This window comes from Dromaius novaehollandiae, chromosome 1, assembly GCF_036370855.1.
Source record: "Dromaius novaehollandiae isolate bDroNov1 chromosome 1, bDroNov1.hap1, whole genome shotgun sequence".
Classification (NCBI taxonomy): domain Eukaryota; kingdom Metazoa; phylum Chordata; class Aves; order Casuariiformes; family Dromaiidae; genus Dromaius; species Dromaius novaehollandiae.
The window spans coordinates 200540098-200565333 of record NC_088098.1 but is presented as its reverse complement, the minus strand read 5'-3'; the positions used below and the strand labels follow the sequence as shown (position 1 = coordinate 200565333).

Here is a 25236-nt window from a genome sequence, read left to right as displayed (position 1 = left end):
AAGTTTACCAACGGGAAATAGAGAAGCTCACCCTGTGAAATTTCAGGGTTTCTTTTTTATTTTTTCTTCCCTCCAGGCTCACCTCACAGGCACAGTCTGGACTGTACCTGTGCTGACTGCCTCGCCATTTTAAGGTTCTTCTTGCTCTATTTATGATACCAGTGTCACACTTGAAAGTTTTACATACGACATCTTTCTCCCTGGGAGGGAAGACGTCTGTTTTATATATTTTGTTAGACCATTCCCAGGGTCAGTCTGTTCTTTAAATGTAGGAAACTCGTATGTACTCAGGAAATGCAGCTCCCAATACCTCTATTTTGGACCAAAGTGATTTGGACCTGAGTTCTTTAAGATAAACATGCCTCTTGCATAAGCCTTCTATGAGATTGCACAAACTGTGTAAAGTGTGTTCTTTCTCAAAATTGTAGTTTACATGAGGGCAGATAGTAAGGAAACTAAAGCCATGTTAGGGAGAAAGGATTTTACTTAATCAGAAGCTGCTATTTTGAGAAAAGGGTGGGGGCGGGGGTAATGAGGGATAGCCAAAGCAAGACGCTCAGTGGTTGGGAGTGCAGGAGACTTCAGTTGGTATTAATGAACCTTCCAGTGGAAAAAATAGAGTAATTTCTTTTGGTATGAAGGGAATGTCTTAAGAGGTGGTTGAAAGTTGCAGAGTAGTGCCAAGACTGGAGAAGTTACTGAAGCTGGAGGTGTAGTGCTGTTGAGCAGTAAATGTGACACAGGTTATTGCAAATACCTGAAAAGCAATCTGCTTGCTGTGAGTAGGTAAAGCTCAGAGGCTGGCTAGGGTGTTAAATCTTTGAGTGCTTTAGCAATTGACAAAAATTGTCGTAATAATTCCTAAATAACCCTTTATGTGTGCCATCCTCCCATATGAGCTGTAACAAATAATGCATTAAGTTGAGAAATTAATGAATTGACTTTCAAAGTATAATGCAATCTGACTGACCAAAAAGCTTTCAAATTTTGTGATGAGTTGAAAATCTCTATTCTGCTATGACTTAGACCTTTTATCTTAGGACTAATAAGATTTGGTGTTTTGGCTGAGCTTGGCTGAAAAAGGGATGGATTACAATTCCTTCAGTAGAAGCTACTTTTAGAGTCTGCTTTTGTTCTGCAAACTGTTAACACAAGGAGCTGGTATCAATAAATCCTGGTCTGTGGACTTCCGTAGTAGCGATTATAGTTGGTATCCCAACTCTGATAGGTCTCTTGAATCCTTCATCTGAAAAGATATTTGAGCCATTGAGTTACCTGGTCTTTCTAGTGCCAAGCATTGATGCATGATCCCATCCTCGGTAAGAAAAGTTTCCCCTGCAAAGCACCATTAACACTCATGGAGATCTCCGGTTTATCTAAGTGGTGGATCTGAATGCCTCAAAGTTTGTAGCAGTATCACCTAAAGCCTTTCCGCTTTAAAATATTCAACTGATTTGAAAACATGAGATGATTCCTCCTTCTGCAATAATTCCAATACGTACTTTTTATATTGCCAGATACACCTCTGGAAATGGCTTCTTCTGTCTATGATGTGCAAATGCCCAGGGCAGAGCACCTGGCTTAAAAGTCTGTCTAGCAGCTGCTTCTGGGCTTGTTGCTGCCATTCTTGCGGGGCTGCCAGTTGGGCTTTTGCCGCTCTTGCTGAGCTGTAAATTGGACTTGTTAGTGTTTCTGGAACTGTCACTGTTGGATTGCAGTCCGGGTTTCTTGAAGTTGTTGCTGAGCTGCAGCCTGTGCTCACTGCTGAAAGATTAAAATCTGAGCTTCCTCCTTCAGCTGTTTTTTCTTCAGTCAGTCGCTCATTTCTCTGGTTTTAGCTTTTATTTTAGCAGTTGGGGGGTGGGGGGAGGGGAAATAACACCTGGTACCATGTGTGCATTGGTAGGACTTTCATCATGTTCAAGCAAAAGACTGCATGGCTTGTGACTACATTTGGGTGGTACCCGTTAGCTGCAGTTTGACCTTATTACCAAGACTCATTCAAAGTTTAGACTGTTTTTGTGAGCTTTCTGCTTTATTCTCTGAATGAACTGTCCCTTATACCCTCGTCTGGTGAATTATGAGTAATTAAGCTACAGTTCCTTACAGAGATTTAGCATGTGTTTGCATTGTGGAATTATAGGCAAATCCAGCCAGCCTTTTTCAAGACTCAAAATAATTGCACTTTGGCTTTAAGTTTAATTATGTTAGTTCCATGTATGGCCTCTCCATAAGGTTTCGTTCAGCATTTAGTGATGGTCTTCCATCTGATTAGTTTTAGAAAGCTAGCATTTCCCAAGTTTCATGAGACTGTGGTTGCAGTCTGTAGTTCACAAAGAACTGCATAAAATAAAAAAATCTGTATTATTTTCAGTTCTGCCTTGATGGTACCGATACACAATAGTCTAGCAGCGTTTGTGAAGCCAGGGTTGACAGTGGTCTGCCTACTCAAAAGTGACTTTGACTGTGTTTCTTTGTGGATGAGAACACCTTGCTGAACTTCAGATGGTAGTGTGTTTCTCATCAGTTGCTTTTTGAGGTGTTCATCTGCTATAAGAGAAACCCCAGATAAACTCATTAGTATGCAAACAAGTGTTGTCATCCTAAGACTGGCCTGTCTTCCTATGCTCAACGTACTTCCATAGGCAGTTTGAATTGTTCACCTGCAGTTCGGGTGTGTTCATCGGTATGTCTGTGGGAACCCTGGAAAGAAAACTGTCCTCAGTGAGGCCGATACTAAAACTGCCTCCAGCAGGCTCTGTACATAGTTTAGCTCATCCCTTCCAACTTGATTATTTCATTCTAAATGTTAATAGCATCACCAGTTCTGAATGAAACTTTCACATTTCCATCTGTCATTATCATAAGATCTAACTTCATGACAAGGTAGAACTTTGAAAAGCAAAATATGTGAACTGAGAGCCAAAAAAAAGGCTCAAAATATTATCCCTAATGAAAGAATCTGTGCAGGTAGTCACAGGACTAGAGTCTAGTCTGCTTACCAACTTAAGAAGAAAAAAGATTCATAGGGTGGAGACTAAACCTAAGGAAATTCATTCTGCAGCATTCACTTCTATTTTCTAAGTTGCAAAATTCTGAACTGTAATTGTAATTACTGTAATTGAAAACCTACAAAGATTATCTAAAATCACTGGCAGATGTTTTGTCTTTTTTTGGTATATTAGGTTACTGAACAAAAGTGGACAAGCTGCTTTGTTAATGGATAAAATATTAGGATTTCAAAGAGTGATATATCTAGTTTTGTTTGCAGACTTCCTGGTGGTCTCTTCTGAGTTCTGGGTTACAGTAAATCTGAAGAAAATCCATAATGGCAAGTAGTCAAATAGACTTCTACTGTGTAGCTGTTTTCTTTCTGTTTATTTTTGAACTTGGGTTTGCAGCTACAGTAACTCAGGCTATTGCTAATACTTGTCGGTTCTATTAAAAGCTTCCCCAGAAAGTAAATGAGAATTATATATTGAGTGTATTTTGACAAAGCATCTTACCATCTCTACCTTCCTTGATTTTTACCTTTCTAAATCTGGGTAAAAGCATCAGACCTTGATATATTCTCTGTCTCTTTCAGCCCAGAGGGAGTAAATTGCAAGGTTGAAAGTCTTGTAGAAAATCCACTGCTGGCAGCTCTCTCTGAGAAGGCTCTGGTCCAAAACGACAACTGCAACAGTGTGGTACAGGCAAAGGAATTGTCTCTCAAATAAGCATAGCCCTATGAAGCCATTTAGGGCTACACAGAGTCCAACCAACACCTTGAACTCCGTCCAGAAACCAGGAGATTATGGAACGCTGTTGCCAGCAGCATGACCTGAAACACAACCTGACCATGTTACTAGACAATTTAAGGGGCCTATTTTCTGAAGGTCCTTTCAAACTCTTGATAATAGTCTGTGGCACAGATAACAGCTGTTAGGCTGACTAGCTAAGTCTCTTAAATTTGTATTTAAATGAAGAGAATACTTTTTCACATAACCATGTTAGTTTTGTTAGAGGATTTCGTTCTAACAGAACAAATTTGGATAAATGTACTTTGCTAAGCATGACAGTGTACACTTTGTATAGTTGTAGGTATTGTCTGGCCGCCCAGTATTGTCACAAGAAAAGTTAATTAGACGATTCAAATTTTCATGTTCAGAAAGCATCCAGACAGCATGACTCATTCTGAAAGTGGGAAGAGATCAAATCTAGCATGCATTGCTGGAAACTTTTTTTTTTTCTAGAATGATTTGTATCTCAATGTGTCTGCTTCAATTCATAAATAATAAAATTAAGAAAGAAATTAAACAAAGTGCCCTCAGGCATTCATCTTACAATAAACACCATTCCCTGTTTTGTTCCAGAAAACTATAGCATGTTCTCTGCTGTCCTGATATTGATGAGAATGGTTGCCCAACAGCCATCTAGATTAGTGCGTGACAGGGATTTTCAACATTTTCTGACTTGCAAATTGCTGAAAAAAAGTCCAGTAGAGATAGAAGACCCAGTATAGATGTAGAGTGACAGCAGGTTGACTTTTCTTGGCTTTCTTTTGTGAACTGTGTAAAAAAATAGGGTTTACCCTTCAGTATCTCTAGACTGGAATTCGAAAACCAGTGGTGTGTGATTTATTTTATATATATATGTATGTATATATCTTTCTTGCTCTGAATATAATTTTTAATCTGAGTATATTTTCTTAATAAATTAAGGAGTTTTAGGCTCTTGCATACCCTCAAAGGGCAGAAATAAATACAAGGTATTGGATTAATGTGCAGTTTTAAAGACAGCTAAAAACTATTATACCTACCTCTCTATTCCTTGCATTTTAGACAGGAAACACTGAGACATCAGTCCTGGGGTCAGAGCTGCAGGGTGGGTTCTTATGCTCACACATGGCTCAAGTGGTGTAAGGAGTAAATCCTCTTAGTTAAAGGATTCTTGGTTCTTTTTGTCACACCGTCAAAGCTATTCACTTTCTGAATGAAAGTCTTTGTTTCAGAAAATATATTTCATTTCAGGAGTTGCTTCATAGTGTGATACTGAAGGGCAATTTCACTATTTTTCCTGCTGCAGAATGCTGCTTTATGCTTTCTGGGCAGTTGATTTTTATGGCTCAAGCCTATTGGCCTCCTTATGTAGGCAAACTGTTAGCTAGATGCAGCTGCATGTGGGCACCACATCGTCCTCATGACAAACAGCTCACATGCTCATGGCCTCTGTCTACCCACAGGTGAGGAAAGGCTGGAGCTACTTATACCAATAGTCAGCAAAGAACTTCAGTGTTACCCTAAGTAGCAATTACTTTTCTCCTCTTCTCTTTAAACCATGTTAGAGGATGTCATGATGAATGTTGCAACAGTTTGTGCAAGTCTCCCATGCAGTCAATACTAATGATTTAAAAGATTTTTTTTACTAGAATTTACAGACCTCCTAACCCTCTTTTAAGATGAGGGCCTATTGGAAAATACATCTCTGCTTTATTAAATGATAAGGATAACTACAGACAGCTGAGTCTTCTCTCCAGAAGTGGAATGTGGAGTGTTTCTATATATTTTTCTACAGATAAACATACCATTCTTTAAAATACAGTTGATACTATTTAAATGATATTTTGAAAAGGGCTAGATTTTTTTCTTTTTTTTCTTTTCTTTTCTTTTTTTTTTTTTTTTTTTTTTTGCCTAGAGAATAACATCACTCATCTTCATCATAATATCAGTTGTTGTTTTCTGAATTCCAGTGATGTTTTACTGGTCATGTAATTCATTTCTCTGCCTGGCTGTAGAGTTTTGGGGTCTTTTTTGTGATTGCATATAGATGCAGTCTAGAAAGAAGTTTGCTTGGTTTTGAGGAATGGTAAGTGGTGCTCTGAAGTGTTATACCTGGGATAGTTTGCATCACTTAAGATACAAACTGGTGAAGAGGAATTTTTGTTACCCTGCCACTTCTTAATTTGAAAGATAAGCAGCTCACTTGCAGTTCCCAAGTACAGCAGTAAATGTAGGATATTCTGCAATAGCACAGCAGTATATTCTCACAAGCTTTGTCTTTATTTCATAAATGCAATGGGATATGATTAATTTTTAACTTGTGCAGTGTATTCTTGCAAATGCATCGCTTATTACTGGAGATATAGCCTAAAGTTCTACAAGAAAAGATAATGAAATATTTTAATGGGACAAGTCCTCTTTCTAATTGCTGCAACAATCCCACTAGGATTACAGAATGACTGTTCTGCATGCTTGTATAAAATCATATCTTTTTAAATAAGCCTTTGTTTTCAATGTGTCTGAAATAACAAGAGTTGGCTGCAACTAGCAGCTTTGCTTTTTTTTTAAACTTCCCCTATAGCAGCACTTCCCTAATATCTTCAGCCTATGCTGTCTGAATTTCCCAGCTGCTCCAGCTCTCCCTCCTTTGGTCTTTCTGATCCCCCACTGTGTGCTCTCCATACCAAACCGGGCATGGTGGGGAGGGGGCTCTCTCCTTCCCGCCCCTCGCCCAGCTGAGAGATTCACCCCATCTGTGTCCCTCTGCAGCATCCCGGCGTGTCCCCCGTCACCTTGCTGTGCGCCAGCCTGAAACCTCCGTCCACCACTAAGTCCTTGAGTAAGCTCATGGGGCTCGTCATCTCCGGCCGGTTCATGACTTTGTGTTAGCCTGCTGTTTAAATAAATGGCACTAGGAACCTGATGAGAGCGTCATGAGGTACACACAATGTCTGATCTTTGAGCCACAAAAATAGAGGTGTTTGTTGCTTAACTGATCTTGAAAGAGCAGAAATTTGAGGGGTTGTTACGTATGCCGCATTTCAGTGACTGGATATAACTTAATAACATTTTTGTGTTTTAAATACAGTAATAGGAGATTGCTAAACCAGTCAGGTTATTGGATTTGAAGGTTTTAGCAAAAGAAGTAGCGCTTTCTTTGTTCATCTGCGCTGTGCACTTTGTAGTGATGCTATTGTAGCCTGTCGCAGATGTGACAAGAGATTCATATTGTTTCTTACTGGGGTTTCTTTGTTGACCTCATCAGTCCCAGTAGGAAATCCAGTGTACTGGTTAAAACCTTAATATGAATGCTTTTTTGTCCTAATGCTTTTCTGTCATTGCAAGCATGATTTAGTGGAATGATCTGACATCTTGTAAACCTTGGACATCACAGTTTCTTTTAGGGAAGATTTGAAAAAATTCTTCAAGAACAGTCAGCTGCTTTAAGTAACAGACATTGTGTGAAAAGTAGAATTAGAAAATGTTTTCTCAATTCCATGCAATTACAGCTTGTTAGAATATTTTATGTAAATGAAACAATATAACTTAAATCTTTGTTACCTAGTTTTGGTTTGGTTGTAGTCAGTGCCACAGTATAGCGGTAGCATGAAGATTAATCAGCAACTGAAGTATAGACTTGGTTCCCAGAAGACATGCAGTTGGAGTATGGGAAGTTATTCTGTGGGATTTTTATTATTATTGTAGAAGACATCAGAGGGGCATGTCTTCCCAAGTAAGCCTCTAACAACCTTATTTTTATCACAGACTTTTAAGCCAGATCATATACTTGTCCTAGCTGTGCATGTAGAGTCCTAAGTATGCCACTTTTGTGCCAGTAAGTTCTCAGTTTGTTATGGATGTGCATAAATGGCATCATACGTATCCTCTGCCTAAACAACAGGAGTTTCTGCTTTCACAACAGGAGTGCTTGGCTCTGTTCAGAGGGATATTAAACTAATGACTAGCCAACTGATCCTGCTTGCATTTAAGGGCAGTTCCGGGACATAGGTAAGCTAGACTAGCTTCTTATTTTGCCTACAGAAGTTTTAATATGCTTAACATTATCCAATACTGGCAACTAAGGTAGTCTTAAATACCACAGCAGGGACTGATTAGCTTTTTCAGATCACTGCTTTTATTTGCTGTTTGCAAAGAAGCTTAATCCAGTGCTGGAGATCAGGCTTCCCACTGTGCTCGTGGGTAGCTTTCTCTCAGTCTTTGTGTTCACAGTGGCAGAAATTAGTGAGGAGTCTCCTCCTGCCTCTGACTTGAAAAACTCCCAAAAAGTAGTGTTAGTAGCTAGCTGTTCTTAGTGTTTAATGGACAGTGCAAAGAAACTGTGCTTTTGGCTTTTGATTTGCAGCTTAGTATTTGTGTACATGATAAATGCATCAGTGTAATAGCATGCTGGTATGTGATTTCATTTACTATCCTGAATAACTTGATAGCTACATAAAGCTTGGGAAATTACTCATACAGTTCTAACAAACCTATTCACATTCTTCTAAATGCTTCCCAGTAGACTGCCTCTCCGCCCAAGCAGAGGAGGACAGCTACTGCTGTGGTTTTCAGTATTGCTCTTAGTCATGTAATGATGCTGATGTTCAGTAAACGTACTTTTGTCACAGTCATTCAGATGAAAATTTGCAGATGGAGGATCTCCTCAGAGTTGCATACTTATCTGCCCTGAGCTGTCTTCACTAAAGTTACCAGGACTTTTTATATGAAGGTCCACATCACTTGTTCAGCAGACATAAAACATAGCTATTCTTATATCACTAAACCTGTGAGTTGCAGGACATGTGGTATTAGAAATGTTGGAGGGAGGGACACTGCAATTCTTGTTTTTTGTTTTGTGCTTGGGTTTTCTTGCAGCTTACCTCAATAAAAGTAACAGCAATAAAAAGCTGGCTCTGTCCAAGCTCCTGACATTTGTTCAAATCTTTCTTCATTGCAAAGAAGCAGAAAGATCTTGGCATCTAGAACAGACCTGTGAAATAAAAGGGAAAGAAGTTCTGTTGCAAACAAATATGAGTGACTTCTGAACAAGAGGATGATTCATGGTTCCTCCCTATCAAGTGCCCTAATGTTTCAATGCCATTGGGTAAAAATACCCATTATTCCATGAATTAATATGACATGGTTTTGGTGTAATCAGTTTCACTTTCCATTGGAACTGAAATATAATAAGTACTCTGTTATGGTTGTGTGCAGATGCAGGCTTATTACTTTTATTGGCTGATGCACTAAAGTGTCAGGAAATTCAGAAAGCAGTTTCTGAATACATTTCAGTGTTTGGTATGGGCTCCTTTCATACTTCCTTGTGCATTGTACCAATGTGATTAATTTTACTAACAAGAATAGGGAAATGCAAATAGTTACTGATAGATCTTATTTCTCTTTAATATTTTTCCATACAAAGAACTCTTAGCTTCCATTATAGAAGGGATTATATTCTTTAGGACTGGGGCTTGGGGAGGGGGATTGGCTTTTTTTTTTTTTTTTAATAGGAACTCACAACTTTTACTACTTAAAAATAATTCCTTTCTTTGTTTCATGAATTAGAAACAATGAGGAGAAGCTGAAGTCTGCCCAAGCCAGGTGTTTCTTGTTGGCAGCCTGCTCCCTAATGATTCTGGCTCTCATACAGCAGCTGCCTGCTAGTCTCTTTTGTATGGCCTATTGTTGCTGCACACCCCTCGTTAATACACATGCTGCCCGGGGCAGACCCTGAGAATGACATCAACTTGCTTATCTTAGAAACCTCCAAACCTGATGCAGGGTGGGGAGGTTGCCTTGCATCTGCCTGGCCAACTAATTGTGAGCTGTGCGGGTTGTGATTGGCTCTGATGCTGCTCGGCAATAGGTTGAGCAAAGACATTGCGGGTCCATCTGTTCATCCATTCATTGTTCTGCTTGCTTGCCTGAAGTCTGCAGCCGAAATCGCGTTAAGGGGTTGCTTCTGGAACAGCTACAAGAAGCCAATGTCTGTGTGTTTTCCAGCGAACGTAAGTATACGGGTTTCTCTCTGCAGAAACAGGATGTTTCGCCTTTCTGATGTTTTGGCACATCAGTTTGTATTCTGACAACATAACTAGCATGTGTGTCAGCTGAGATTTACACACTTTGTGTGTGTCTTGAAAAAAACGGGAAGAAAAACATTTATGTTTGAAGACTAAGGGTATTAAAGAGTGATCTTTTAGCACAGTGCATCCTATTAAGAAACTCTTAAGAGCATCAATAATGCTGTAATTCCAAGAATTTGAAAATGGTGGGTGGTATACCAGCAGAACAAATTTTCTGTTAGACCCTTGGGGGGAAGGGGAGGTTCCAACTTTAAGTTATGGGTGTTTACCCCTTTTCCCAAATATACTATTACTTAATTTTGTGAGTGAGAAAAAAAGAGGCTTTTTTTTTAAAAAAAAAAAAAAAAAAACTTTTCCATTGTACCATGTGATGGGTGAAATTTCCTATATTTGTAAAAATAGGAAGGGCTCTACTGTGGGATATATGAAGTTATTACAGTATAAGATGCAGCATTAGGTTACTCTCAGGTGGGAACAGTTTCCAATCAGAGGCTTTGTGCTATTCTTAGATGTGTCAAATCTAGCCAGGTTATTTTTATTAAGTTTCTAATCTGTTTTGTTTTATGTTTTGAGTTCAGATGTTAGGCTGACAAACAAACATTGTATGCTCCAGGAGCCTGTTTTCCAAGGATCCTGTAAAGGAGCAGGGGCAAAGACCTTCATATATCGGTTGGGAGGGAAGGAGGGCATATAAAAGGGTTAAAAAGAGGTTTGCATTTCTACCACATGCCCTATTGTGTGAACATATGCATGAGTCTATTGAAAGTTTTCAGAAGATGGGCAGGCCACCAGTTGCTGGTCTCCTGCAGTTCCAGTAGACATCTGTTGCCCCAGAGCATTAACCAATCTGTTCAATGGGACATCCTTCCTTTGTTAGATAGAACGATGCAGACAACAGCACTCGCTGAAACACAATGGTAATTAAATACATAGAAACTACAGCAGTAGGTATTTATTACATATTCATTATTTTATTTGCATTGTTGCAGTATCTTTACCATTTGGATAACTAATACATTCAGTTTTTCTTTCTGATCAGCTATGCACTTCTTTTTGTGACAAGTAATTACAGCATTTCAGCAAGCTGTGATCTAAATATTTCCCATTTACTGTTTAGAAGACTTAAAAAAAAAAAAAAAAAAAAATCTTGTGTGGAAACAAGAACTAGTTCACTGTAGAACGAATCTTCAGAAACTTTGAAGCTCTTTTGAGAATACCCAATTGCTGTTACGTTTTGCCATAAGATACTCTGTTTCACTCCTTGTTATATTTTTCTTCATGTGCTAAATTTGCATTAAACAACTATTCTTATGTTCAGTTGGAAGTGGAAAGTATTCAGAATATACGTTAAAAGATTAGATGATCTATTTGCCCACATCCCTTTTAGAAATGAAGTGTTTTGTGTGAAGTGAATTAATGAGCTGATTACTGTTAATGGTTAGTGGAAAACAGTGGTGACTAAAGAAATGGAAAAAGAATACAGTTCTACAGTGTAGGTACAGTGTTCATCCAGAGTGTTACATTTATACTTTATAAAAATCTTTGAGTCAATGATAGAGTATTTTAGGCCTTTAATAGTGAAGCTAGTCTGAGTTATAGTTTAACTTCTTAAAAGTTTATGGTCATGGGTATGTCTGAATTGGGACTTAGATGTATTATTAGTTTTTTCATAAATAAAAAGATTTTACTCAGCTGTGAGCATAACCAAAAATGAAAGACTTTTCTTGGCAAGAATTTTTTGACTTTTTTTTCCTGTCTCTCACTAGAGTCAGAACTTGTAGCAGATGTTTTTCTTATCTATATTGCATTGTATCAGGAAGCATACTTTAAAGCCATATGTGCATAATGAGTTGTAAGTGAAGAATGTAAGGAGTTCTTCATATTTGATGTTAACCCTTGAATAAATGTGACCTTTTGTGTTTTTCTGTGAGCTTCATTGTCCTTTGTATAGGTGCACTAGTGTTAATTTGGAATATAAATTCATTCAAACAGACTAGCTGGCAAATCGCTCTTCACTAACCAGCTCAGGATAAAATAATCAACTTTATCAGTGACATCCGATTTTCATGGTTCTAATTAATGAATCTCATAAAGGACATGCGGGGATCTCCAAAGTCTGGTGTTTGTAAGAGATGTTGTTGACCACAAATATGGTGTGCAGAGTTCAGATGTTGTAAAAACTTGCCTGAAAATAAATACAGTTTGCATGCAGGGTGTAGGCCAAATTCCAGGAATAGTGCACTGCTTATGCAAAACTATTTCAGAAATCTTTAGTTTTGGGTTTGCAGTAGATGCATCACTTTTAAATACCTTTTTAAAGGAATAATATGGTGATTATATACTATCAGTGGCAGATTTTAAAGCTGCTGCTTTTACTGAAAACCAGTAGAGTCAGGCAAAGGAAGCAATTCTGTTGGAGCGAGATGGAGACTGACAAGAGACTTAAAGCAGCACTTATTGTGTATACATTCCCCACAATGGACAAGTATCTCTGCTTATGGTCTTTTTCACACGTAGTTGATGTACAGAGCATCTGAAGTGTTTCATAAAATGTCTTATCTTCAAGTACATGTATATACTATTTTTTTAATTGCAGTGGAGGATATTATGACTGTAGTTGTTGTAAAGCATTTACAAAACTTCAATAAGGAAACAGTTGGAGAATGACTTAAGTGTTGTTTTAACTAACATGAAAAAAAACCCCTCCATCTGATCTATGCATTTTGAGATTTGTTTATTCCATGCTGTTAATGTCCAACCTCCTCCCCCCTTCAAAAAAAAAAAAAAAGCCCCCACAAAAAAAGAAAAACCAAAAAGCCCTCCCTCTAATTTTAGTTCAATGCTAAAATGACATTTCACAGTACATGGATTTAGGCAGTGACCCATTATCTCAATGTATTCTGTCGCAGCAGTACATGAGCCAGCTCAACTTTTCAGTCCAGCTTAGAAGTGTTGCCCATTAACTATACTTCCTCCAGCCGGAGCAGATTGTGGCTTTGGTGGAACAATGATGTCGGCGCTCCCAGATTGGGTTGGCAGCTGCATTGTTCGCCGAGGGGAAACCAGACGCACTTAAGTCCCAGTCTTTTTCATGGGCTTTTGTTCATACCAAATTATTCTTTCACTGTGCTAGTATTCATGATGGTATGTTAAAGGAGCGCATCCTAGCAACTAAAGGCCGGTTGCTAAGCAGCCTTGCTTCCAATAGATTTTTCTTGTTTGATACTTTTTTTTTTTGGTGTCAGTTCTGTGAAGGCCACAGTGTTGGTTTTTTTAACTGTATCCTTTTATTGGGATATTGTTGTGATTTGTTACTAGCACTGTTCTATCAAGTGTATTACATTAGTTAATAAATCACCGTGTGAAAAGGCTCACTTCCTAAATTCTCATTGTATTTAAACTGTGGTGTTGCTTAAAATCCTAAACCTTCAGGTTAAGAGAAAGTAGTATTGCTTGGTGCGCTACTTGAGGGAGTATTATAGCCTTACTCTCTTCTAACAAGATCAGATCTAAATAAAACTTTAAAATAGTGTATTTTATTTTCTAGCAGTCTCAGCTGGATTAAGGTTTTGGAGAGGGAAAAAGCTGATGATTGATTTTAAACTAAAAATGGTGAGATTATCTAGTGCAACAACTTAATTTACCAAAACGCTCTACCGCGCTGGTGATGTCTTAACCCTCAGTGCCTACAGAATCTGTTTGTACTAAGTCATGGGTTAGAATTATTACTTGATTTTCATTTGTCTGGAGACAAGCCTGGATTAATTTCTCTATGTGTGCTTTGCAGTTTTTTATCCCGGATAGAGGAAAGTAGATTGTATTTTAAGAATACTTGGTCACTCTTAAAAATGTTAACTTGTAGGGGGAAGGGAGAGTTAATGTCCTTGCTGACAGAGAAAGATCTTGACTCTTGATTAAACACACCTATAACTTATGTAGTGTAGATCAAGAAATTCTGTTTGATGCGATGATTTTTTTCTCAGTATAACCTTCTTTAATAAACTCATCTGTACAGTATTTGTCAAATTTAGCAAAGCCCTTTACATGTATTTCTTACTTCTGTATTTTGCCTTGTAAAGTGAAAGTGTGAAAGGGTTCTTTGTTTTGTAGCCTTCCCTTAACGTGTTTTCTTCTTTGCAAAAGAAAATGTTGGTTGATATGGTCCATTTTCATCTATGAGAAATAATTCATCTTCGTTTTTATTGAAGCAGTTGAGACTAGCCATCTAAAAGAATAAGGGAAAGATTTATTAAGTTGCCTTTAAACATAGACCGTGGAGGTAAACTTTGTGACAAGATGGGTAGCTATTTTCTGTACAACTGACATTATGCAAAATCCCTCCAGAAAAACGGATGTGGCTAGAGTTAAGAGGTCCACAAAAATGCGGCTTTTCTTCTTCCATTTTTCCTAGATGACTTCTTTCTATGTATTTAGACTTTGACCTAGCGAAAGTCTTGCACAAATCTAATGCAGTAGTTGAAATTAGTTTTTAATTTTGTTGCTTTATTGGCTTTATTTATTTATTTATGGCTTGTTGGCATTTATTAATGGCTTGTTGAAATCATTGACAGACTTCCATTGGCTGTGTTGGGCATTAGATCATTCCAGGTCTCCAAATCCAGCATGTTAATGACGCTGCACTCGGAGAGCAGTTAGTCTGTCTTAACTATCACTTTATAAGGGAATTAAGAAATAGCTTGATTGCATTCAGTTGAATTGATAATGCATTTTAGGGCCGATCAGTTTTTATTTAATTGGTTTTTTTCTGTCACTAATTCATTTTCTGTATTATGATGCCTTATGTTTGCCTAACAAGCCAGATAATCTAGTGTTTTACTAGTTTCTGTTCAGCAGAAAGCCTGAGCTATTTACTCTAAAAAGCTTTCCTAGTACTCTTATTTTATGGATGCATTCATTTGGGTTTTTTTGAGGGGGGGGATTAATTGTTACAGTATTATCTTGGTTAGGTGGAATATCTCAGTTACTTTAAATCTGGACAAGGGTTCTGTCCCTGAGTTACAGTAAACAAAGTTGTAGTGTTTGGCTTTCCATTCTTTTATAAACCCATTTTATTTCTGAAAGTGTTTAAGTAGGAACATTTGATACACTCAGAAAACAGATAGTTAGTTGTTCATCAGCTTAGCTGTATATATTCCTTATGAAAAGTTTTTTTCCAAAAAAACTTTTCCATGTCTAAAAAGAATAATCGTGTTTCTCTCCTGGGAGAGAATAAATCCAGACATTAAGCAAACAGCACTTTTCCTTGGAAATGAGAAAACTTTGAGTTAGCCAAAAACCTAGTTTTGAGGAAAGAGCAAGAAAAACCTGAGTAAAACACGTAATCAGCTGCAACATTTTTATTCTCCCTTTAGGAATACGGAACACTTTATATTCAGGAATACAAGAAAAACAGCAAAGTGGAGTCAAGTACATGCAGCAGCTTCATGGGCTTGAAGGATCATCTGGGGCATGATTTAGGCCATCTGTATGTGGGGAGCACTGGCACGCAAATAAATGCAATTGTACCTTGGTCAGTGGCAGAGAAGCCAACGATGGATAAGGTTAATTCTAGGAAGGAGGATGCAGACGAGAAGGCATCTGAAGAAACATCTGGAAGCTCCAGCTGTGACTCTGAAGAAAGCACAAATTCTGATAATGAGTCGGAGAGACTGAATAATACTGCATCAGAATCACATTTGTTGCCTAAGACTCACCGACAACTGTGCCGATCTCCTTGCTTAGAGCCTCATATATTAAAAAGAAATGAAATTTTGCAAGACTTGAGGATAGAAGAGGCTCAAATAGTACCTAAAGAAGTCAAAAAGCCCCCTGATGTGGTGAAAGAATATCAAACCAAACTGGAGTTTGCACTGAAGTTGGGTTACTCTGAAGAACAGGTTCAACTTGTATTAAATAAACTTGGTACTGATGCTTTAATAAATGATATTTTGGGAGAACTTGTCAAACTTGGAAATAAAACTGAGACTGATCAGACTGTAAGTAATGCTAACACTAGTGTAATGCGTGAAGCGTCTTCCATGGAGTCTCAGAGGTCAGAGTCTCCACTGCAGGAGGATGTGACAGAGGATGGTGACAACCTGAGGCCAGTAGTTATTGATGGCAGCAATGTGGCAATGAGGTATGTGACCATGAAGCTTTTGCTAATATATTTAAATGGAAACAGAATTACCTTGTCCAATTCAAGCACTGATGTTCTGTGTAATAACTTAAAACTGTATGCAGGTTGCTGTATGCGGCAAGCTTCTTCCTCAACCAGGCAGTATGCAAATCTTTGCAGTCAGGCTAGAGACCAGTAAGAGTGCAGTGGTTTGTACTCACTGTTAAAGCAACTGTAAGTTAATTATGTCAGTCACCCTATATTGGCAGCCATCAGAGCTCTCCTTCCCACTGCCTGTCTAGTACTTCTTGTTGTGCTTAACGAACCTTTAGTAAGCAGTATTGCTAAGGGCAATCGTTTTATCCCACTACTTATAGTAGGGTAAAGCAGATATAAGATTCCTTAAGGTTATAAAGCAGCAAGTGACTTAGAAAAGAAGTGTCTTAAGTGATCCTTCTTGGTAGGTTGTTCTATAATAACCAGTCTGTCCATAAAATTCCAGTGTTGGTTGTCAGATTGGGAGTTAGGTTTTACTGCTATTAATTCCTGACACCAGTGTACCTTTAGACTTTCACTTACGTGCCCACAGGTAACGCTTGTCTACAGCATTCACCCCTTCTGACCAGTCATCTAGGTGAACAGCAAGAACTCTGTGTGCATGAGCAAGCCCTCACTTCCTCAGTGGTTAAAGACAGAGGAAAGGAAAGGGCAAAGACATCTTGAGATAAAACCATTGTTTTATGGCTAATATGAATGACTAGTTGATTAGTAACTAATTGGATGACTCTTAAGGATTATTTTATTATTAGTGCCACAGTTTAAAAGGTCCTTTTTAGTCTCCTAATGAGTTGACATGATTTTTATTAGCTCAGTAATGAAAGTTGGTGCAAGACTTTTCAGGGCTCTAGGCTTCTGTAGTTTTTTAGCTCCTAATCACGTCTGTTTCCTTTAAATAGGACTTTTTAAAGTGAAATTTAAATATAGGTCTTATTTATGGCAACAAGGTGACTTTTTAAAACTTAAGCAAAACTGATTAGCCCATAAATTATGGGTATTGCTTCTTTCCAAATGCAGTATTCCTGTGAGTTCTCTCTACCTGCCATATCATGCTAATCTTTTTGTCCAACTTGAGTTGTAGAGGAAGTACGTTCCAGCTGAGTAAACACTATTTGAGTATTCAACCTAAAAGCCTTCTAGAGACTTCTAAAATGGTTTGGAACTGCATTTTATGTAAGTCTGAATCACTTCTGTAAATATTCAGAAGGTTCTGGTTTCCTGAAAGAGAGCTGCTGGTTTGGAAGCTTTTTGTTATAATTTTACTATCTTCTGGTCTGTCATTTCTTAGTGGTTTTTAGCTTCACTGTTCTGTGATGGCTCTCAGCTGCTCTGAAATGCCTCATTGGGCATTAATAGTTGGCACAACTCAGGCTTTATGGGTGGACTTAAGTATGACTTTCCCTGTGAGCTGCACCAGGCATATTCCAGAAGTAGCTCAGGATCAGCCACCTTTCCTTAATGTTTACTCAGTTACATGATAAATATTTAGGATATGCACCTTCCTATGCTTAATGATTTTCTTGTCTGCCTTTACAAAAGGGGCCAAATGTGAATGCATGCTGTATTCTATAGGGCCTTAAAACAATGCTGTTAGTTGATTTGATCTTCTGTGTTCAAGAATCAAATCAACAGATGTGCAGTTGGTTTCCACCAACTTTTAATGACAAAATCATTGAGGTCGTAAGGGACCTCTGGAGATCATCTAGTCCAACTCCCATGCTCAGAATAGGGTCAGCTAGAGCAGGTTCCTCAGGGCCATGTCCAGTCAGGATTTGAATATCCTAAGGATAGAGACTCCTCAACCTCTCTGGGCAACCTCTTCTACTATTTTACCACCCTCACCATTTTAAAAAAAATTAAATAAAATTTCCTGTATTAAAGTTGGTGCTGATTGTCTCTTGTCTGCCCACTGGGCACCACTGAGAAGAGTCTGTCTCTCTTCTTTATATCCTCCCATCAGGTATTTATACACATCGATAAGATCCCTTGAACCTTCTCTTCTTCAGCATAAACAATCCCAGCTCTCTCAGCCTCTCCTCATATGACAGATGCTCCAGTCCCTTAATTATCTTTGTGGCTTTTTGCTGGACTCTCTCCAGTAAATCGTTATCTCTCTTTTACTGGGGAGCCCAGCACTGGGCACAGCACTCCAGATGTGGCCTCACCAGTGCTGCATAGATGGAAAGGATCATCTCCCTTGACCTGCTGGCAACAGGATGCCATTGGCTTTCTGTGCCACAGAGGTGCTTTGCTGGCTTATGTTCAATTGTTGTCCACCAGGACTCCCAGGTCCTTTTCTGCAAGCTGCTTTCCAGCCCTTCAGCCCCAGGGTGTATTGGTGCATGGGGTTTTTCCTCCCCAGCTGCAGGACTTGCAGTTTCACTTTATTGAGCTTCATGAGGTTCCCCCTGGACGATTTCTCCAGCGTGTTGAGGTCCCTCTGAATAGCAGCACAATCACGTGGTGTATCTGCCTGTCCTAATTTTGTGTCCTCCATAAACTTGCTGAGGGTGTTCTCTGTCCCATTATCAAGGTCACTGATGAAGATGCTAAACAATATTGGCCCCAGTATCAACTCTTGGGGCACACCACTATTGACTGGCCTCCAGCTGGACTTCATGCCACTCTTCATCTCAGTTGCTTGTGACACTTTGAGCTCCTCAGTTCAGCCAGTTTTCAGTCCACCTCACTGTCCACTTATCTAGCCCGTACTTCATCAGTTTGTCAATGAGCATGTTATGGGAGGTGGCATCAGAAGCTTTGTTAAAGTCAAGGTGAACAACATCCACTGCTCTCCTCATCCACTGAGCCAGTCATGTCATCATAGAAGGCAATCACCTTTTTATCCTTCATATGTTTGGAAATCATTTCCAGAAGGATTTGCTCCTTCACCCTCCCAAGGATTGTGGTAAGACTGACTGGGCTGTAGTTCCCCGGATCTTCCTTCTTGCCCTTCTTGGAGATAACCATGACATTTGTTTTCTTCCAGTTCTCAGGAAAGCCCTCCCGATCACTGTGACCTTTCAAAGTTCAGTGAGAGTGGCTTTGCAACAACAGCCAGCTCTTTCAACATTTGTAGGTGCATCCCCTCAGGGCACACGGATTTGTGGATATCCTGTTGGTTTATTTGTTCCCTAACCTGAACCTTTTCCACCAAGGAGAAGACTTTCCCATGGGTCTCAGGGGCCTGGGATTCCTGAAGGCAAACCTTACCTGTAAAGACCAAGGCAAAGAAGGCACTCAGTACCTTGGCCTTTTCTGTGTCCTTTGTCACCAGGTCCCCTGCCCCATTCAGCAGCAGGCCCATATTTTCCCTAGTCTTCCTTTTGTAGCTGATGTACTTGTAGAAGCCCTTACTGGTGCCCTTCATCTCCCTTTCCTGATTCGTCTCCAAGAGAGATTTGTTTTTTCTAACCCCGAACCTGTACGCTTGGACAGTGCCTCTCTGTATTCCTCCTGGGTTGCCTGTTCCTGCTTCCACCTGTTGTACGCTTCCTTTTTATGTTTGAGTTTAGTCAGGAGCTCCTTGTTCATCTGTGCAGGCTTCCTTTTCTTGACTTCCTGTGCATTGGAATTGACCAATCTTGAGTTTGGAGGAGGTGATCCTTGAAAGTCAACCAGCTCTCCTGAACCAGTCTTCTCTCTAGGACTATCTCGTGGGATTCTTCCAAGCACATCCCTGATCAGGCTAAAGTCTGCTCTCCTGAATTCCAAGGTTGTGACCCTGCTTGCCTTGCTTGCTCCTCTCAGGATCCATTCACTCATCATCACTGCAGCCATGGCTGCCTCCAGTTCCTCCTCCTTTGTAAATATGAGGTCCAGCAAAGCACCTCTCCTTATCAGCTCATCAGTCATCTGTGTCAGGAAGTTGTCGTCAATGGACTGCAGAAACCTCCTCGATTGCTTGTGCCCTGTTGTGTTGTCCCTCCAGCAGATATTGGAATGGTTAAAATCCCCCATAAGGACCAATGCCTGTGAATGTGAGGTTTCTTCCATATGTCTGAAGAAGCCTCATCTAATTCTTCCTGATCAGGTAGTCTGTAGCAAGCACCCACCACAATGCTGCCCATGTTGATCTGCCCTCTAATCCTAATCCACAAGCTCTCAGCTGGCTCGTCACCTGTCCCCAGGCAGAGCAGCATGCATTCACACTGCTCTATCACATAAAGGGCAACTCGCCCCTCCATGCCTTCCTGGCCTGTCCTCCTTAAAGAGTCTGTATCACTCCATTGCAGTAGTCCAGTCACGTGAGGTATCCCACCATGTTTCTGCAATCCCAAGGAGATCATAGCCCTGCAACAGCACGCAGACCTCCAGTTCCTCCTGTCTGTTCCCCATGCTGCATGTGTTAGTGTACAGGCATTTCAGAGAGGCACCCAGTCATGTTGATTTCCATGTAAAGGTAAAAGAGCTTCCTCCATCATGCTGTCCTCTCGGTACTTCCTTATTTATGTGCATAGGCTTGAGATGGGTCACCTTCAGCCCTGTCTTGGTTCATTAGGAGGTCTCTTCTCTCCACATCACACTGCACACTTTGTTTACCATCCTGGTCTACTACTGCTTTGCTTGTTTGGGTCATCATCTCCTTTCCCTGTCATTCCCAGTTTAAAGCTCTTCTCCCCAGATTGATGAGCCTTTTGGTTACTTTTGCTCCACTTTTGACCAGACTGTTGACAAAGATGTTTTTGCTCCACTTGGTCAAGTGGTCCCTTCGTAGCAGTCCCTGATCCCTCAGAGTGTCGTATGGCGGTGAAAACTGAACCCTTGTTGTTGACACCAGCTGTGCAAGCAGTAGTTGACCTGCAGGATCCATACTTTCCTCCTCAGGAAATTAGGTAATAGTAAATAGACACTTTAAACAATTAGAAGGGAGGCGTTCAGCTTTTACATGTAAAAAGCACGGTGTTCAAAGCAGTGTAGAATGTCTGAACTGCAGGTGAATTTCTGTATAATCTTGCTCAAATTTCTGTGTCTAAATGTCCAGGGTGGTATTATGAGTACCTAACACCTACAAATTGGCAGTCTGTTCCTTAATTTCCTTTTCCAAGGTATTTTCAATTAGCTCACTTTTGAGTAGCTAGCTAATGGGAGATGGTGCCTGTGCTTTCAGCAAAATTGCAACTAGTCCTTCAGGAGATGTTACTGGGAAGCTTTTCCCATGTCCTCAGAGATGGGCAGACTGCAGTCTATATTCTTATTCCCATGTTATCAAAGCTGTAGGCAATAAGACACATTCTTGATTATTCCATTTACTATTACAATTATTTTAAAGAGGAACTAGTAATATTAAGGAGAACCCCTATTAAGAGGTTTATTTGATGCCCACAGGGAAAAAATGGTATTCTGAAGAAGTTTGAGGTGAGCGATATCCAATAATACAAGTGGGGTGAGACACTTGTTCTCTTTTGGAAGTATTAGACACTGTGTGCTGCCATGTCTCCCTACTGCGTGATGAAGTGAATGTCCACTGAGCAAGAATGTAGTTTCATAAACCATCTAGAGGCTAACACAGAGTGACAATCTTGCTCTCAGCCTCCCCTCTACCTGACTGTCAGGGATACTGCCCCATCTGCATCTCATCCAGTGACTGAGTAGCTGCAGAATGAGTTGATTCAACTTCCTGATCCAGGAAAAAAAAATAATTCAGAAATGATTGTTTGCCATTAGACTTGCAGATGAAACCAGCCATCTTTGTGGTTGGGAGAACAGCTAGTTCTGACACAAGGAAGGAAGGATTTGTCTGATAACATGACTGGATGTGCATCTTTGTGTAACTGATCTCATCCAGTCAAGTGACAGTGGGTAGATTTGTGAGTTCCTGGAGGATAAAAGGCAGCACAGAGTGCAGCTTGGGCTAGAATAACTTGTTTTGGCCATCTGAATCCAGCCTATACGCTGTCTGGTGACTAATCCTGTTCTAGAAAAACTTCTTTGGCAATCTGTAGTAAAAATAATAATAATGATAATCTTGATTACTCTAGTGGTCTTTCAGTAATGCTTGGAAAACCTTTGTTATACTTTGAGATGGCTTTGTTTGTTATTGGTCCCTTAACCTGAAAGCTGTCAATCAAATGCATCTTGTTCTGCATTCCAGTTTTAATGCTCCAATATTGGCTAAATAATATGAACTAGTTAAAGTGTAAAAGAACAAAACAAACCTCCTCTTTCAGCTGAACAGCAGAAAGGTGGCTTTTGCAGCCCATGAGCTGGAGAATTGTCATTTAGTTCCTGTTGGATGCTTCAATCTGTTCTTGTGTTTTCATTGTTCTGTTTTTCATATTGTTGACTTAATCCTTTCACAGAACAGGAAAACTGACTGTTTAAGCCTAACACACAAAATCTTTTGTTAGAATATTCTAAGAGGTAAGACTGTTTTTTGCACAAATAAACTTAAAATTAGAGCTGAACAGAAAATTATGTAACCCTCTAGAGCGGCTGTAGAGCACTTGGTATACATTTACCTACAACTGAGAAAGAGGTGAGACTAAATGATAGGAACCTAGGATTCAGTTGTACCCTACTTGGGCAGTGATGCATGTTGGTGTTCCAGAGAACTATGCAGTTTTAATTCTGCTACATCATATGTTTTCTGCATGTGGATGGTATTGTAATTTAAAATCTTATTTTAGAACCTTAGTCCACATGAGCAAGAGAGGTATTTGTCTGTTAACACTTTTAAAAAAAAATGTGCTCAACACCTTATTGAGCATGAACTTCACAGTATAGATACTACAGGGATAACGAACACATTTCAGTCGACAGTAGTTCTGTGTCCCTCTTTGCTGAAGTTCAGGCTACCCTAGATTTTCCCTTTATGTAACTAAGATAGGCAGAAGAAGCAAATTTTGCCCATGCAACAACAGCAGATCATCACCACTCCATCACTTTGTTCTCCAGTGTAGCCTTGGACCTGCTCTTCATGGATCCCGAGGTTCCTCAGCTGAACCTCAGCAATCTGGAGTAGACAGCAGAAGGTCATTTTTCTCCAAGTTTAGAAGATTATAAGAGAAGAAACACCCACTTTCCATGTCTTCTCCGCCCCCCCCCCCAAGATGGAAGAAGCAGTCAAGGCAAGCTTTTTGAGCTTCTTTCTTGCCCCTTCATTTCAATACTTCCCTTTATTCCTGAGGTTTAGAGAAAAAGTTCCTTCTGAAGAGAGCAGCTGTGCAGCGTATCTGACACGCTCCTTTTCTTTTGCTTGTCCTTTTCAAGGGCAAGGTTGGAACTCCAAAAATTGCCTAAAATTAGTTATGAGATGGTCACGATACTTTTGCTGGAATCAATAACAGGCTTTTGCCACCAAGAAGCAAAGAACAGGGAACAGAGCAGTTAGTTGCAAAGACAACTGGAAAACCTATTTTATTTATGTACTTCTGTCTCTCATTTGTAGTTTTTAATGGAATCAATAACAGGCTTTTGCCACCAAGAAGCAAAGAACAGGGAACAGAGCAGTTAGTTGCAAAGACAACTGGAAAACCTATTTTATTTATGTACTTCTGTCTCTCATTTGTAGTTTTTAATGGCTACCATGGGTGTCTTTAAACTTTCTTCACTAACAGCAAAAAGAATGAATTTCAGATTTTACATAAATGTACTGCTGTTGAGAAATTTCTTGCTGAAAACCTACATCTAAACAGAAAATAAATCCAGAACCTTATTGCTGTGCTTTCCGTGAGAACAACATGAAGACAGCATTGAAGCAAATAACCAGATGTCTTAGTCACTGTATTTAGATTTTTTTTTTTAGACAATCACCTTCAGAATTATATAGGCAACCTGTGCCATCTGAGTTTAAATATAGATAAGATGCCATCTGAGCTTGCACTTTAAAATCCAATGAATTTTGTTTTGAATAATTAGATCTTACTGGAAACCTCACCTTTAGGATTCCAAAGGCATGTAGATAGTAAACTTTAATCTTCCCTTTTGGAAAATTTTGGCCTGTATATTTAAATGGTGCTTGATGGTGCTTCATTGCACAAAGAAAAGGCAACCTGAAATAACTATTGCATATGTAGTTTTTATCTGGAAGAGGAAGATGTTGGTTTGGGTTATTGTTTTTAGCTAAATGTGTTCCCACTTCAGAAAGGCATTTCACACTGTACTGATAGCCTTCGTTCCCAGCTTTCCCTGCAGCTGGATGTTTTAGACGTATCAGAAACGTGAAGTCTCCCGGTGGGAGATACCCATGCCATTCAGGCGTAGCAGCTGGAGGATGTGTGATATACCCAAAAGTGCCTAAATCAACATTAGGCATCTCCATTTAGGCCGCTGAGTCTTGTCCCCATGTGCAAGCCATGAGGCACGTCATTTGGTGGCAGTGAAAGGTCCTCTGATACCCCGTCTGTGTAGAGTTTTGCCACAGCTGAGATTACTCCAGGCAGTGTCAACCAAAGGATGATTTGGTTTGTCTCATCTATGCCAGATGTCATTTCCATTTAATAATTTAACTGCATATGTATTAGAACAATTTAACTGCGTTATCCACTGCTCAGGCTGTGGTGCTGAGCTTGATGGGTACTAGACCTCCTTTCAGAGGTTCATCTTCCAGTGAACCAGCAGTCTAACACAATGTTTTCTTTGTAGTCTGACTTGGTTCTTAAATTATTTTGAGAAGTCACTTTAAGGAATAGATAAAAATATTTTTCCAACAAGTAATGATCATGTGGATAGGAGCTTTGAGTATAACTTCTGTTTGTGTCCACTTCACATTTCGACCAAAACATGTGTATGAGGAACAAATGCAAGACTGATAGAAGGCCCAGGTTACTGAGAAATGCTTTGGTACAAATTACTAGTGTGGTTAGGAAATTAGTGGAACTTTAAAAAAAAATGAAGGAAGGATGAAGTTAGGAGAAAAAAAAGAAAACTGCCAGGCTAATGAGTCACTAATCTGATCCAGGAGGGAAATTCTTGTATTTCTGTATCATGAACCAACCTCTGTTTTCCTTCTATGACATGATGGAAGAAAGTAGTTTGGCAGTTCTCTAGATTTATCATTAGACTGATAACTGTTGTAGTTTTGTTGTTCTTAGCTTTAATCAATACCCTTTTACTTGCGAAGTGTCTTGATGTGTAACAGATTTCTGTTGGATGAAAACCTGCATATGTATTGCAACAAACCTTATTTTAGACCTCAGCTCTAATGTCTCTTGCCATTATAAAATAAATGTATAAGTATTCTGTAGTTTTCAAAATTTGGTAACTGCATGGT

General features: G+C 39.4%; 1 protein-coding gene across 3 annotated transcripts in view; it reads left to right on the top strand.

The window, feature by feature from the left end:
* Positions 1-25236, top strand: part of ZC3H12C (zinc finger CCCH-type containing 12C) — a 45599-nt gene that overhangs the window by 4220 nt on the left and 16143 nt on the right. For 2 of the 3 annotated variants that reach the window (XM_064505047.1, XM_064505046.1), the window contains exon 2: positions 15220-15986. In XM_064505047.1, coding sequence (XP_064361117.1) covers positions 15292-15986 — 695 coding nt within the window. In that variant the 5' untranslated portion in view covers positions 15220-15291. Of the gene's footprint in view, positions 1-9379; positions 9770-15219; positions 15987-25236 lie in introns of those variants that run through there. The other variant, XM_026111289.2, reaches the window with a different exon arrangement.